Raw genomic sequence first — 17,047 nt, 5'->3', positions numbered from 1 at the left:
CCTCTCCTCTCCTCTCCCCCCCCCCCCCCAACACCCAGCGTCACCTCCACTACTTATATTATCTTTTTGAAGAAGGAGAAAGGGGGGAGAAAAGGGAGGGAGGAAAACAGGAGCCAAAGTAGAGAAAAGACGAAGGAGTGGTGGAACAAAGTGAAGAAGGACAAAAGAAAGAGAGGACAGGAAGGAGGTAGGAGAATGAATATGAGATACAGAGGAAATAAGGATAGGAAGACTTTTGATTTAGTCACAGTTTTCTGTCTATCTGCTGTAAGTTCTAAATAAAGCCCCCTGAAAAAAAATGATGGAAGAAATGTAAAGTAAATAGACTTGCTGAGTACGTGTTTGTGACGACAGGTTTTTTTTATAAAAATAAAAAATTGTTATTATGTATGTATGTATGTTTTTAAGAGGATCTGTACCAAACAAGGATTTCATATTAAGTTGGTGGAATACCATGTGTAGTTTTTACCATGGACAGGCACGAAGACACGAATACAAGTCGTGTATTTGGATTTGAGGAGCAGGAATTAGGGGGAAGGAGAAAAGAACAGGCGGGCAGACAGGAAGAAAGTACCATTAGGACATCTAATTGCTTTAAGTGCTGCTTAGAAGAAATTCCAACGATCAGCGAGAAGCTCAGCTCGCCTCAACAGGGGACACTCTCTCTCTGTGTGTGTGTGTGTGTGTGTGTGTGTGTGTGTGTGTGTGTGTGTGTGTGTGTGTGTGTGTGTGTGTGTGTGTGTGTGTGTGTGTGTGTGTGTGTGTGTGTGTGTGTGTGTGTGTGTGTGTGTGTGTGTGTGTGTGTGTGTGTGTGTGTGTGTGTGTGTGCGCGCAATTCTGCATGTGCATGACAGTGCCTCTGTGGAGCGATCAGGTGTAATCGTCTGTTCGCGCTTCTAGGATAAAGAGTGTGTAGAAGTGTGGACGTGTGTGTGTGCTTTCGAGAGCAGAGAGCAAAGCCCCCTCGTTTAGAAGCCGCGCTAGGGAGGAGAGTCATCGATAAGTATTGACCGTCTGGCTTTTTCATACCAAACTACCATCACATCGGATCAAGCAGACAGACTGCACACACACGCACACACACACACACACCTGTCTGTCCATTTCTCTTTCTCTCCTGCACACACAGATGCATACACACTTGATATATGGCACTTCAGAGCCGACTAAATACAGCTCCATCAAACTAGCACTTATACTCTGAAAGCCCGACCCCACTGGACATTGATTTGTTATTCTTAACACTCGAGCTGAGTGAGAGGCGACACTCTCGCTAGGACTTCAGCACAATGGCACAGGTATATCCAAGTTTAAACCTCGAAACAACCCACTTTTAAAGAGTTGACCGTGAGGCCTGAAATAGAAAGAAAAGTGCGACCTACCTTTGGCGTCTAGCTTTGTTTTTGCTCAGTCGGGCTTAGAAAGGATACAAGTTCTGGTAGAGTGGAATCAGTGATTTGAGAGCTCGACTGGCGTTGATGGCTGTGGCCCGGACCATGGTGGGCAAGATGTTCATGTCCACTACGGCACCGTCAAACAGTGGACCGAAGAATGGCACCTCGAGACACAAAGAGAAGTCGTGAAATAGTTATTAAAGCAGGAACAATAGATCAGCTGGGTTTGGTCGTCCGAGTGCGGGCAGATGATCGCACACTCGCACGTACTCTTCTGCACACAGAGCACCAGAGGGAAATCTTGCACAAACTATACTATTTAATACAACGTTTAGCTAGGTCGCTACCATACATTCTCTCTTCATCCGAACGCTAGCTTTCATCAAAAGCGATGGGATTTCCCCATTGGTTTTATTGACACTCATGTCTGAAGCTTTGAAGCAATCGGCAGAACTTAAAAGCCAACGTAAGGATTGTAGACACTTACATCGCGGCCGCACGGCTGTGCATCACCAACGCTAAGCTAAAGGCGGACTTATGCGGCGATTATTTAGTCACTTGTTAGCAACAGCCACTTCTGTGACACGTAGAAGCTTCAGACGGGGTGTTTACGGACATATTTGATGTTGTCGGAAGAACACGAGTTACTCTCTTGAGCTCGAGTTAACCCCAGACCTTATTTCAGGTTTCTAACCATAAACGGGTTTGAAATAAGGCTAACATGAAGTGTTTAAAAGTGTTTTAGGACTCATTATTAGACCCCTCTGTTGGCTCGGCCTAAAACAGGTCCTAGCTTTCCTTTTGCTGCCTCATGTTGGCCTGTCTCTGTGTTCACAAACTGACATCCATTGAAAAGTTTGATCTCATTTGGACCAATGCGACTGCAGATTAACTCCATGCCAGATATGTTGTGTTCCACTAATGGAAGGCCCGATACGAGATGAATAAATCCTCGTTTTTGTTATCTTTGGCGTCATCTTACTGTAACGGAGTCTGGAGGGACAATTAAGTGAGATTCAATTCTCCTCTGTTTGGAAGAGACTCACCTGAAGGAGATCTGCACTCTTCGGAGTGAGCTTGTCCAGTTCATAACGAATCTACTGCCAATACAAGTCTCCTGAAGAACTGCAATTCTAGATATGTTCATGAATAATCTTTAAGAGCCACTAGGTTTTAGTCAACCAACCTCGACAAGTCAAATGTAATTCCAGTCATTGCTTGTCTAGCAAAGAGAATAATGTTAAGCCTTTTTATTGAATTCATTCTCAGACCAGGTCTCTTAGCCATGCACTCGATGACCGAACGCAGTGCTTTCAGGACGACCACACAAAGAATATCTCATCCAACTGCTTTTTTTGATAATTCAATAGTTTTTGTAGAATGAATGAAACAGAATGAGGTTATGTTATTAGTGCTGTGGTATCTATGTCATACAGAAAAATCAGCATTTGATTGTGTTAGGTCTCGTTTGAAATAGAATTATGCCATCAGTGCTGTGGTATTAATGTCTGTGTTTACACTGATACATTAACCAGAGCAGCACAACGCAGTGGAACACTCTTTAGGATTGTTTCGTCAAGCTGGATGCATCTGTAATGTCTGCGACAGAACATTCAAGTATGGAGCAAAACACTGGGCAACTCAATTCTTATTTCATTATTGCTTGGAAAAGCTATGGTCCCCTAATAAGAAGACAAGGCTTGTCTTTTCTTATCAAGTTGGATTTTGATGACTTAGTTCCCAGGGCAGAAGTGTGACAGCCACAAATACTGCAACACTAATCTGTCTCACCTCCTCCTCTTTGCTGAACTCTGTAGTAGCTCAGTAAGCACAGATCCCACAATAAGCACAGAGCGCTAACTCGGACACACCCCCAATGTACCAACAAAAATAAAGAGCACTCACTCTGAGCTGAGAAAAATTACCAAACTGCTTACTGACTGAAACTCTATATGATATCCATGTTAATCTGCAGTTGAAATTATGTTATTGAGTGTTCATTTCTAATTTATATAATTATTGTTTAATTTGGATGACTGATTGGTCTCTCTTCATGTGTTGTTCTGTTTAGAAAACATAGTGGCCGTAATAAAACTGGCTTACAGTATGAGCAGAAATAATTGTGGTTCAGAATGACGAACACACGTTTTAGCAGGTATAATGTGTGCCATGTTCATTATCTTGGTTTACAGAGTCAGCTTGCACTTCAAAACGCAAAAACCTAAAGTTCTGCATAAATGTTCTGCACACTGAAAAAAGAAAGAAATCTCATTTTTTTGTCACCAAAAATGAAGAGGTGATTGTTTGTTTGGTACATTTGTCTCGTCTTATATTTTTTTAATTTAATCGTTTATTTGAACCGGGACAATGCACATTAATGAACATTTTAAACAAAATAATGCTTTGAAATGTAAATTAGCCGGATTTTAGCTTTCCATCCGTAGTCCCGTCACATACAACATTTATGAACATAACATTTATATACATGGCAAACAGAAATACAGGATATGCAGAAAGAGCATGAGCAGCATACAATATCAATATTGCATGTTGATACAGTCACAGTAAGTGACATATTTAGTACATTTTTCAAAATTAGTACCGATTAGGCCTTAACACAAAGTACCGCCACCCGATAATCTTGATCTTGCAATTCATCCTGAAAGCGGGTGTACAACATTTTGTGAATATCCATACAATAGTTGTTGGCATATTTCCCTAAAGACCATAAATGTGATGGTGGCATGAGAGGAGTACTCAGTGGGGATCATACTCTGGGGATCATGAATGATTGGAGCAAGTTTCATAAAAAGCCATCTAATAGATGCAGGAGTGCCATCAGTAGAGCTGTGTTACTGTGCGATGGCATTACACTGATTGGCCAATGAGTCACAATTACTGCAACAGGTGACGAGGGTCGTTTCCCCTGATTAGCCCAGAGGGGGACGGCATTATCATCCTGGGTTTTAATGACACATTTAAACGTCCTGCAGGAACTTTGTCCCAATGTTAAAGTATTCAGGGAACACTGACGAAACTAAACGCATTCTTACCTCAGGTTTTTTCAGTATGTGGATGGAGTACATGTGGTTCTTCATGGGGTAGATGACGATTAGCACGTCTCCGAACTCAGTGGGGATGATCCCTCGCCGGTAGTCTCTAGAATGTTCCGACCAAACGATGTGGACCTCGTCATTACCCAGGTGTCTTAGCTGCAGGGAGACAAGAGGGATTACACCTGAATCAAAACTGGAATAAACATCTGTTGCAGTTTAAACAACACAAACTCAGTCAACAACAACCACACACACTCAGGGCCCGGTACAATGAGCCTGATATTCATCATAAACCCAAGGGTTTGTATCTTGTGTGTGTACGGGCTGTAAAGGTGGCCCTGGGGGTGATGGAGTGAAGATGGAGAGTGGACACGAAGACCTAGTGAAGCCCCGGAAAGATGGAGTATGGGCTGGAAGACAGATGGAATCAAATCTGGTGCTGTGCGATTCTGTGTGTGTGTGTGTGTGTGTGTGTGTGTGTGTGTGTGTGTGTGTGTGTGTGTGTGTGTGTGTGTTTCACAATTGCTCAGTGGGCTACAGTAAGGGCCGCTGACAGCTCTGTCATTAACCTTGATGTCTGGCAACACACACACAAACAAACACACACACACACACACACTTCTCTCTACTTGTCTGAGTTGTCTCACACCTTCAGATGTCTGTTGCTTTCGGTCAAGAGACAAAAACATTTTCTTTTTTGATGAATATTGCAATCAGTTGTGTGTTTTTTTACCTGTGAAGATTTTTTACTCTTAAAGCTTTTTTGTATTCCCTGGGATATAGTCATTGGCTGTGTCCATTTGTAAAATGGGTGTAATAACAGTGAAATGTTGTTATATGTTGTATGATATTGTTAGATATACCTAATTGCTGCAGGTCTCCCTTGAGAAAAGAGATCTATGATCTCAATGGGACCAATCTGGATAAATAAAGGTTTGAAATGAAATGTGGGTGCAATAAGGGTGTAGTAGTGGAGAAACATGGGTGTAATACGGGTGTAATAACTATGTACCATTGGTGTAATAACAGAGTAATAGGGGTGTAATAAGTGTGTAATAGGGCTGTAGTAATGTGTGATGTTGGTGTAATAGCAGTGTATTATGGGTGTAATGTAGAAAATAGCCATTATTTAATGTTTGAGTGATGCCGATTAGGGATGATGAAGTATGGTTTGCATACATATTTCTTTCGACGGTGAACCACACCATTGTATTACATGTTTGTAATGTTTTATTTCCACGCATGCAACTCAACTAATTGCCATATACAGCAAATCTGAGGTTGATTTAAAGCAAAAACTGTTGGAGATATTTTGGTTCCATTACATGTTCAACAAGTGGAAAAGAACGTGTTCATTTGTGTCTGTAGATTTCTCATCAGATAATGCTGCATTTGCACAAAATAATTGTCTTAATGTAATCAAATGCGTAAGTATCAAGGTGACGTCTATTCGTTAAAATGATTCACATGGTGAATTAGTTAATCATCATGTTTGGAAGTGCCATAATGACACTACTTGAACTTTAAATGTAGTAATTGCTTTAATTAACCTGACTTCACCTTGACTAATGATCAGTGGCGAACCGTGTCTATCACAACTGGACCTTCTGTAGACACACAGGCATGAATTGCTTCGTCGCATTCATCTAGAATAGATCCTCTGTCTCGAGCCAGTTAATTGGCCTTCTAGAATACCCTGGAACCGAGGGAAACTCTGAAAGAATACGCCCATTGGCTACAAATCAATATATGATTGGTTGATCAAACTGTCAGTCCAAATGTACGCTCTCATTCAGTGCAGCGGCCAGGGCATTCGATCAAGGATGTAGAATACCTTGGTTGAAGGATATTCTACCCAGAGACCCAGAACAAGATCTGATTGGTTGCTTTCTTTTCTAACACAAAACCACTAAAATGCGTAGTGCATGGTCCGAGAAGGACAAACAAATCAACGTAATACTGTAATATTACAGATCAACAGCAGAGATACGATTCTCTTTTATTCATTTTATATACATTTTATTTATATAATTAAATCGATTTTTTTGTTTGTGTTATCTTAGTGTTCCAGGGTATTCTCTGAATACCTTGAAGGCCCTGACGGTTCGCCACTGCTAATGATACAGATTAGGCAAAGTCGGAAATATGTAAGGGAAAACATGTGTATTTATTACGGAACAGGATTAGGGCCACATTTTGTTTTGAGATCTGACCAAAAGAGACTTTGAGTTCTGAGATTAAAGTTAGAATTTTGGGGGAATAAATCAGAATTTAGAGATTAAAATCATAATTCTGAGAATTAGTGAAAATACATTTCAGAATTATGACTTTAATGTCAGAATCTTCTGACAATTGGCCTTTTTTTTTTTAATTGAACTATTCATAACTTTTATCCATGTATTTTTTCTTTTAATGTTTATTTTATTAGCTTTTCTTTTTAATGACTGATTTTAAATGCCATTTACTTAATGTCTTTCATTTTTTGTAAAGCACTTTGAATTGCCTTGTGTTGAAAAGTGCTATATAAATAAACTTGCCTTGCCTTGCCTTTATCTTCTTCTGTAATTTATCAAGTCCTTCTTAAAGTGATCAATCCTTTAGCTGCACTTCCCCCTGACAGTGTTTCACATTTCATCTGGTAGTTGAAGGGCTCTGCACATATCAAGGCAAGGCAAGGCAAGTTTATTTATATAGCACTTTTCAACACAAGGCAATTCAAAGTGCTTTACAAAAAATGAAAGACATTAAGCATTAAAAAAGAAAAGCTAATAAAATAAACATTAAAAGAAAAAATACATGGATAAAAGTTACAGTGCAGTTTAAGATATGAATAGTTCAATTAAAAGCAGCGACAAAAAGAAAAGTCTTCAGCCTGGATTTAAAAGTAGTAAGAGTTGCAGCGGACCTGCAGGTTTCTGGGAGTTTGTTCCAGATATTTGGAGCATAATAACTGAACGCTGCTTTACCATGTTTAGTTCTGACTCTGGGGACAGAAAGCTGACCAGTCCCTGAAGACCTGAGAGATCTGGATGGTTCATCATTTAGCAGGAGGTCAGTAATGTATTTTGGGCCTAAACCATTCAGTGCTTTATAAACCAGCAGCAATATTTTGAAATCTATTCTTTGACACACAGGAAGCCAGTGTAAAGACTTCAGAACTGGAGTGATGTGATCCACTTTCTTAGTGTTAGTGAGGACTCGAGCAGCGGCGTTCTGAATCAGCTGCAGCTTTCTAATAGATTTTTTAGTGAGACCTGTGAAGACACCATTGCAGTAGTCGAGTCTACTGAAGATAAAGGCATGGACACGTTTTTCCAAATCCTGCTGTGACATTAATCTTTTAATCCTAGATATATTCTTTAGGTGATAGTAGGCTGATTTAGTAACTGTTTTAATGTGACTGTTGAAACTCAGGTCAGAGTCCATGACTACACCTAGATTTCTGGCTTTATCTGTTGTTTTGAACATTGCACACTAAAGCTCAGCGCTAACTTTTATACGTTCTGACTTGGCTCCAAAAACCATTACCTCAGTTTTATCTTTGTTTAATTGGAGAAAGTTCTGACACATACAGTCATTGATTTGTTCAATGCACTTACTCAGTGTTTGAATTGGAGCATAGTCTCCTGGTGAAATTGTTACGTAAATGTGTGTGTCATCTGCATAGCTATGGTAACTTATTTTGTTGTTCTTCATTATCTGAGCCAGTGGTAGCATGTAGACGTTAAAGAGAAGAGGCCCCAAGATGTAGCCTTGAGGAACCCCACATGTCATATTTGTCAACTCAGATGTGTATTTACCTATAGAAACAAAGTTGTTTCTGTCCTTTAGGTAGGATTCAAACCAATTTAGAACTGTTTCCGAAAGTCCCACCCAGTTTTCCAGTCGGTCTAGTAATATGCTGTGGTCAACAGTGTCAAACGCAGCACTGAGATCTAATAATACTAACACTGAAGTTCTGCCACTGTCTGTGTTTAAGTGGATGTCATTTAAGACCTTTACAAGAGCAGTCTCAGTGCTGTGGTTTGGACGAAAGCCTGACTGGAACACATCGAAACAGTTATTTAAATGCAAGAAATTACTCAACTGTTGAAAAACAACTTTTTCAATGATTTTACCTAGAAATGGGAGGTTTGATATGGGCCTGTAATTGTTCATTACTGAAGCATCTAGATTATTCTTTTTTAAGAGCGGTTTAATGACTGCAGTTTTCAGGGCCTGTGGAAAAATACCTGAGTGAAGAGATTTGTTTACTATATGAAGTAGTTCTCATTCATAACACTCCGTTCGATGTCTCACTATGGGATGCGCCTCATCGCGGAGCAAACAGAAGCAATCTCATTACGCCAATCCTGATTGGCTGGTGATCTTGACATCAGCGTCAGGGGAAATCACCCCCTATAAAGTAGCTTGCGCCACAACGCATGCGTCATTCAAACACCTCTTCTCGCTTCAGAGGACATCTCTACAGTAGCCGGGCAAGCTTCACTGTCCACAGACTGAACCCAAATACCCATTTCGGTCGACGGGCGCTCGCCGGCTACTCCTTCTGCTTCGCAGGAAGACGGTAGTACTAACGCTGTTAGTATTTAAAATCGACCTCGCCCTTTTCTTCCTGGGAAAGTAAAGTAGGTCCGATTTTTTTAAGCTAGCAGCACACCTGTTGCTAGCTCGTTCCCTCTCTACCGACACCACGGTAGCGAGGACGTTTTTTCTTTTCTCCTCTCCACGGAGGGGAAAAGGATTAAAAAGGAGCATACTGCCACACCAGTCAGTATTCTCCGGGAATAAAAGACCCACACCGTCCTTTTTCTCCGGATTAAGGACAAGGTGGTAATATCTTTTTCTCCCGTCCCACCTGTCGAGAGCGGGCCCTCTCCACGCCACGAGGCGACCAAGATGGACGCCCCTCTCCCTCACACCAGAGGAGTCAGGGTCTCGGTGGCTCGACAGGTCTGTTCGTCCTGCCTCGGGCTGGAACACGCCCGAGGCGCGATCGACAACCCCGGCTCATGCGGACATTGTGTCCGCTTCACCGTTAAGAGCCTCCGCCGACGGTTAGCAAGACAAGCTAGCCTGTCGGAACAGGACCCCCCCATGTCCACGGACCCGCCGGCCGGCAGTCAAGACATGGGGGCATCCGCCACAGAGAGTGAACCCCTCTCCGTGTCGGTCTGGGGCTCACTATCTGCTATGGCTATAGAACCGGAATCCCGCGCCCTGGCAGGCCGGGACCCGGTGACGGCAAGACACGCAGGAACGGTTTCCCGCGCTCCACCAAGCTGGGGCTCCCGGTTAGACATCACCATGGTCTCACCCGCGGAGGATGTTCTCGGGCTGGACTACGAGGAGGACGAAGAGGAGGACGCCTTGGCGTTCCTCCTGTCCGAATCGGATGAACAAGAAGAGGACACCTTCATGTCACCGGCTCAGGCTGCAAAGCCTGAGGCAAGTGCTGCTCTCCCGGGCGATAGCGCACCAGCTTTGCCCGGTCTGAGCATGGACCTGCAGGCCGTGTGCAAACGCGCTGCGGTCAGACTCAACGTTCCGTGGCCTGAAATGGCTACGAGGGAAAACACCTTCCCCAAGCAGCGGGCAAAAAGAGGCAACTCCTCCCGGTCTTCCCGTAAATGTTGGATGAAGTGTCGGTCTCGTGGAGAGACCGGCCTGTTACCCCCAACTCTGGCCCTAGCCCGCAACGTACGGGCTGGCGGAGATATATCAGCTGTTGTGCGGGCAGCCATGGCAGCCCCCACCAAGCAGGGACAGATTGTCTCAGAATTTGCAAGCACCTTCGGGTCTGCGGGCTCACTCGACTCGGGGCCTGGCTACATCCTGGGCTTTGTTCAAGGGTGTTTCCATCCAAGACATCTGTGCAGCGGCGAGCTGGTCCTCGCCGCTCACTTTTGTCCGCTTTTACAGGCTAGACGTCTCCGCTCCAAGCGTGGCCCGAGCAGTGCTGGGCATCTTGTTGAGTCGGGACTCTACCTGTTAAATTCTGGTTGATCGGTGATTTTCGCAATACGGGAGCTACAATATCCCATAGTGAGACATCGAACGGAGTGTTATGAATGAGAACTATAGGTTACTTACGTAACCCCAGTCCTCAGAGTAACATGAAGTGAGATGTCTCACCAGACGGCCCTCCTTGCTATGGTGAAGCGAGAAGAGGTGCTTATTTTGAATGATGCATGCGTTGTGGCGCAAGCTACTTATAGGGGGTGATTTCCCCTGACGCTGACATCAAGATCACCAGCCAATCAGGATTGGCGTAATGAGATTGATGCTTCTGTTTGCTCCGCGATGAGGCTCATCTCATAGTGAGACATCTCACTTCATGTTACCTGAGACTGGGGTTACGTAAGTAACCTATAGTTCTGAGGCCATGCAAGGCAAAACATCTTTGAAAAATCCTGTTGGAATAATATCAAGGCAGCAGGAGGAGGATTTCAGAAGTTGTATAATGTCCTCTAGGTTTTTATCATTAATCTGATGGAATTGTGTCATGATGTCTGAATTGATGTTAAGTGGACACAGAGACAATACATTTGCTGTTCCTGATGCAGAGGCACTGACTGCTTGTCTGATTTTTGTCAGTGAAAAAGGAGACAAAATCATTGCACGCCCTGGTGGATAGACATTCAGAGGCTACTGACACTGGGGGGTTAGTTAGTCTGTCGACGGTAGCAAACAAGGCACGTGCGTTGTTTTTGTTTTTGGTAATGATGTCAGAGAAGAACGATTGTCGTGCGTTTTTCAATTCCAAATTATAAAGGCCAAGTCTCTCTGTATAAATGTCAAAGTGAACCTGGAGATTTGTTTTTCGCCACCTGCGTTCAGCTTTTCGACATTCTCTTTTTTCTGTTTTCACGGTCATGGCCTTTCTCCATGGAGATATTTTCTTCCCAGTCACTTCCTTTACCTTAATTGGAGCAATGGCATCTATAACATTTTTAATTTTTGAATTAAAATGATCTACTAGCTCATTTACTGAGATGTTAGCAGGGGCAAGTGTGGTAGAAAAATTCTGAGTAAACATTTCCCTAGTATTTTCAGTTAAATATCGCTGTGTGGTTACCTCTTTTTGAACATTTGTGTGAACAGAAATAGAGCTCTCAAAGAAAACACAGGAATGGTCAGAGAGTGCAACATCAGTCACCACAACCTTAGAGATATTCAGACCCTTTGAGGTAAATAAGTCCAGAGTGTGCCCCTTATTGTGCGTGGGCTCCGTCACATGCTGAGTCAGTCCATAGCTATCAAGAACACAAAACAGTTCTTTAGCCCCTCTGTCCTGGGGGTTGTCAACATGGATGTTAAAATCACCAACAATGACTAGACGGTCAAAGTCAATACACACTATAGACAGCAGTTCAGTAAAGTCATCAAAAAAGCTTGCACAGTATTTGGGTGGTCTATAGATATTTAGGAACAGAGCTCGAGAGGAGCATTTCAGCTGAAGGGCCACATATTCAAAAGAAGCAAAGTTCCCATAAGATGTCTTCCTGCATTGAAGGGAATCATTGAACAGAATATCAACTCCACCCCCTTTCTTATGCATTCTTTCCTGACTCATAAAACTAAAGTTGGGAGGGGTTGATTCGATAAGAACAGCTGCACTGTTATTTTGTTCAATCCAAGTTTCTGTTAAAAACATAAAACCGAGATTGTGCTCAGTGATAAAATCATTGATTAAAAATGTTTTTCCTGCCAAAGACCTGACATTTAATAAAGCTAGTTTAAGTTCGTTAAACACACTATCAGTCATGTTTTTGTAACAAGCTGTGGCTGACATGGTATCACTGCTAAATTAGATAAACTCACACAAACGTTTGGGCGCTTCCTGTTTCTAAGATGATTCACCGCTCTTAATCTATTACCTATCAACACAGATATCGGCAAAGCTACTGGCAGGCAGGGCCCCGGCATGTCCTGGAAAGAGTTGAGAGTGCCATACGCCCTTGAGCCTGGACCCCACACATATCAGTGAGAGTTTGTTGTGTTTTGTACACACACATTCTTATCAGGCTTCGGAGACTGCAGATGCTTTCTTGAAGGGAGGGGAGGTGGTTGACGTAGGCACGGTGATGGAGACGGGGGAGATGGTGCGGGGGTAGAGGATATGCTGCCAGGATGGGGAGGTGGTTGACGTAGGCGCAGTGATGAAGACGGAGGAGATGGTGCGCGTCTCCGCGACATTTAAAGATATTCTCATTATGACCCTGACGCTGTATTTTTGAATTTCAGAACAATAAAGTGGCACAGTGTGAATAAGGAAAGGTGGAATCTGTTGTCTCTGATCAATATCTCTACATTCTTAAATATTTCAACAATGAAGATTGGGTTGCCGTCATCTTTGATTCCACAATCAGTTGCTGTAATGCAGCTTTAATCCTTTTTCAAGCAGATGTAGTATGAGAGGAAACAGAACACACAGCACAGAGTGAGAGCTGTCTGTGTGTGTGTGTGTGTGTGTGTGTGTGTGTGTGTGTGTGTGTGTGTGTGTGTGTGTGTGTGTGTGTGTGTGTGTGTGTGTGTGTGTGTGTGTGTGTGTGTGTGTGTGTGTGTGTGTGTGTGTGTGTGTGTGTGTGTGTGTGGTAGGAGGATGAATGCATGCCAGTATGGACATGTGTATGTCCGTCACTTTAACCTCTTTGTGGACACATTTGTCAAACTGAGTGTTTGTAAGCCTGTACCATGTGCGAGTGTAATGTGTGTGTGTGTGTGTGTGTGTGTGTGTGTGTGTGTGTGTGTGTGTGTGTGTGTGTGTGTGTGTGTGTGTGTGTGTGTCCAACATTAACGCACATTTATAGCCGCGTGGTTATTTGAGCAGGCCGATGTGAATAAAGCCCTTAGTGGATGTGTGTTTGTGTCAAGTTAAATACAGGTTTATAGTCTGTGTATGTTTGTGCTTGTGCGTGTTTGATGGGGCCATCAGCTGATCAGGGAGACGGATGGTGTCGGACCAGGCGCTGATAATCCAATCAGGAGCCTGCAGCGACGTGATAGGCCGAGAAGCAGGAAGTATGATCTGATTAAAAGGGACATTATGGCCATGTGCAGGGCGCCCAATGCCTGAGGGTTGACAAGTGTACACACACAGAGACACACACACATACACTAACACACAAGTGTCCCCCTAACACACAATCAAAGTGCCTGCCTGGACGCTGATACGACCCGCACCGCGCACAAACACGAATATGATTGCTGCTCAGAGTTATTGGAAACATCGGTGTGCTTTAGAACCGCCAACACAAACAGATAGGTGTGTGTGCAGTCACATATGTTCATTGGATGCACATATAGGGATTGGGAGGCGGAAAACAAAAACACATTGTAAGGGAAGAACATAAGCCAGGTTTCAATACAAGTGCATCGCACATTTTAACGGATGTATGCGGTTATAAAGGATTGGTTCGACGAGATTACCTACGTACTTCAATAGATCCTTTTTTATAAAACAATTGTGGGGGAGAATCGCCCCGGAATTGCTCTGCTTGTTCAGTGAAATCCAGACGCACATATGTCACATACTGTACAGATACGGACATATCACATTTAATCAGCAAGATCAAAAAACCTGACCTCGAAAAACAAATGCCCACCCACTGATTCAGGCCTGCCTCTGGGTCTGTGGAGACGTTTGAGACTTACCTAAATAAATGTTCTATTAGTTCCATACAGTGTTAATTTCGTTTTCTGCCGGGGACGGAGCGTTCAAAAGTATAGTGACACTCTACAAAGCTTGTTTTCCATTAGTGTTTTCGCATAAGCGCGGTAACGAGCAGTCTGTCCAAACATCTGGCCAAAAGGCATCATATTTAGTCGGAGAAAAGCACAATTTTCGACTTCCTTAACTCGTAGCTCTGTTGCCCCAATTACGAGTAACAGAACCTACACACGGTTCCGTCGCGTTGACGCTTGCCAGTGGGCGTGTCTGGCGCTTGGGGTTAACGACCAACAACCAATCACATTAATATTCCGCCCTGGACACACAAAGCACGCGGTTTGATTGGCTTGCGCTTGTACTGGCATATGATTTGATTGGCTGGCGCTTCCGTCAACGCTTCAAAAGTTGAACTTTTCTCAACTTTCACAGCGAGCAACGGAGGCAAAGCGACGCGACGGAACCACAATGCAGTTCGGCAAAGCGTGACGTCACCCCATTCAAAGTGAATGGGAAGCGTCTCCGTTGAAGCTCGCGTAACGCATCCTACACACCGTACAAGCGCTAGCCAATCAAATCGCGTGTTTTGTGTGTCCAGGGCAGGAGATAAATGTGATTGGTTGTTGGTCGTTAACCCCAAGCGCCAGACACGCCCACCGGCAAGCGTCAACGCGACGTGCCGTGTGTAGGTTGTGTAACGTTATCACATCAGGTGCGCAGAGGTGGGAGAAGTACTCAGATCTTGTAGTTAAGTAAAAAAGTACCAGATTGTAGGAATATTCTGTTACAGTAAAAGTACTGCATTCAAAATGTTACTCAAGTAAAAGTAGACATTTTAGCATCAAAATATAGGTAAAGTACCAAAAGTAATTATTGTGCAGATTGGTCCATTTCAGAATAATATATATGATATGTTTTATAATGATTGGTCATTAAAGTGTTCTCAAAGCTGGTAAAGGTGCAGCTAGTTTGAATGACACTGGGTGTTTCTCAATGTCGAGTACGCTTGCTTGGTAGCACGTCTTCCGAGCGTCTTGCTTCAGAAGCGAGGCAAGAATACTTCCTGGCATTCGGAAAACGAAGAATGGAACAGCAAGTGTGCAGGTGTGCGTCATATGAGAGGCCCCGCCTTACATTTTCCGCCCAAGATTTGGGGATATTGGTCCGTGTGCAAAGCATTGTGGGGATTTTAAGACCGGAGTCTACACATGTGCAGCCTCGAAATGTATCCAAACGAAGTACGCCGGGCTCGGTAGAATTCCAAGTATGCTGGACATTTGAACAGTACTTCAGTATGCTTGAAATATTGGCTCTGCAGCAGCTTTACTCGACATTGAGAAAAACCCTGCAGGGTAGCTTGTGAATTTACTCCAGGTGGAACTCGAGTCTGATTTATCACTTGATTAGATTTCACATCATTCATCCACATCTGTAAAGTAACTAAAGGGATTAAATACATGTAGTGGAGTAAAAGTACATCATTTACCTCTGAAGTGTAGTGGCGTAGAAGTACCAAGTAGCAAAACATTTAAATACTCCAGTAAAGTACAAGAACCTACAGTACAATATAATAACATAATTATATATATATTTAACATTTAAATAAAGCAATGTTAATTCGGTTTACATTTGTTTAGTATCTTCTTCTTTTTTTTTAAATAACAAAAAATACCGATAAGAATACCGTTAAAGTACCGGATCGATAAGAGTAGTAGCACCGTTAAAACCTTAACGATACCCATCCCTAGATATTACACAAGTAAAGTGTTGAGAGTGAAATGTTGCTTTACGAATTTCAACACTTGATGCTGTCACCGTGATTCCAATTTCAGAAACCTGTATTTGCCTAACTGAATTGGTTTGAAGAGAGAAAACATTTTGACTAGAAGTAGACGAAAATGTAATGATTTTTCATCGACTAAAACTGGACTAAAACTATGAAGGATAAAAAGGACTACAATGTGACTAAAACTAATAACCATTTTCATCTAAAGACTAAGACTAAATCTAAAATAGCTGCCCAAATTAACACTGGTTCCATATCTTACAGGCTATTGCGCATTTTTGGCAATACATTCATAAACATAAATATAATTAATTCGGATTGTATCCTGTGGGGAAGACATCTCATTTGATGGCTGGAACATCAAGATCTTCTAGCAGCAAGCAAAAAGATTTCACAAGGAATTGGCTGAAATTAGAGACACCCACCTTCCATTGAGGAATGGAATTAAATGATATATAAAATATGTATATAATATGGAAAGAAAGTCTTCCTTTAATTGTTAAAGCCGTTTCTAGTGCACTTTAGCGAATTCGCGGTACATTTTTGTTGATGCGTATATCAGTTTGTGTCCACTAGGTTTTCACTCAGGTTTTTAAAAGTGCAATTTGATAATCCATATAAAAGAAAAGTTGGATAAAAGACACCCAGAGAGACAAGAAGCATGGAGGAGTATTTGTACTAATAACCGTGTCTTTGCCACTACAGAGGCTCACTCGACTGCATTTAGAAAGAGGGAAGCACAGCATATGATTGGATCGTCAAATGTAGAGTGCTTGACACAAAGAAGACATATTCATTCAACTGTCAAGCAAATCAGAACATTTTGAAACATCAGTGTGTATAAATGAGTAAATAGCCTTTCCCTTAACTGCACCGAGGATATTAAACCGTGGAAACTTCTATACTTTTCCTGAAAGGTTCTGCGTTACCTTCTTGGTGAGGTTGTGGTCCTGGTCGTGGGGCATGCGGGTGGAGACGTGGTAGATGACCTCTGTGGTGGAGGTGGCGTAGTAAGGCGTGGTCTGGCCCGTGCTGCGGTTCCTCTGGAGGCCTCCCATGAAGCCACAGTGGGTGGTGAGGTCCACCTGAAGGGGAAACGCACACCATCAGGATGTATACAAATATGAACTCCCTTTTTATC

General features: G+C 42.8%; 1 protein-coding gene across 6 annotated transcripts in view; it reads right to left on the bottom strand.

Annotated features, from left to right (window-relative positions):
* Positions 1-1,398: 1,398 nt before the first annotated feature.
* The window catches only part of ralgapa1 (Ral GTPase activating protein catalytic subunit alpha 1), a 102,718-nt gene continuing 87,069 nt past the window's right edge, over positions 1,399-17,047 (bottom strand). For all 6 annotated transcript variants that reach the window (XM_071201693.1, XM_071201694.1, XM_034111111.2 and 3 more), the window contains 3 exons: positions 16,836-16,991; positions 4,448-4,606; positions 1,399-1,558 (listed from right to left, as the gene is read on the bottom strand). In XM_071201693.1, the coding sequence (XP_071057794.1) occupies positions 1,418-1,558; positions 4,448-4,606; positions 16,836-16,991 (456 nt within the window). In that variant the 3' untranslated portion in view covers positions 1,399-1,417. The remainder of the gene's footprint in view (positions 1,559-4,447; positions 4,607-16,835; positions 16,992-17,047) is intronic.

The sequence above is a fragment of the Pseudochaenichthys georgianus genome, chromosome 22 (genome assembly GCF_902827115.2).
Source record: "Pseudochaenichthys georgianus chromosome 22, fPseGeo1.2, whole genome shotgun sequence".
Lineage (NCBI taxonomy): Eukaryota > Metazoa > Chordata > Actinopteri > Perciformes > Channichthyidae > Pseudochaenichthys > Pseudochaenichthys georgianus.
Note: the sequence above shows the minus strand (reverse complement) of the source record. Positions and strands in the feature narration are given on the sequence as shown.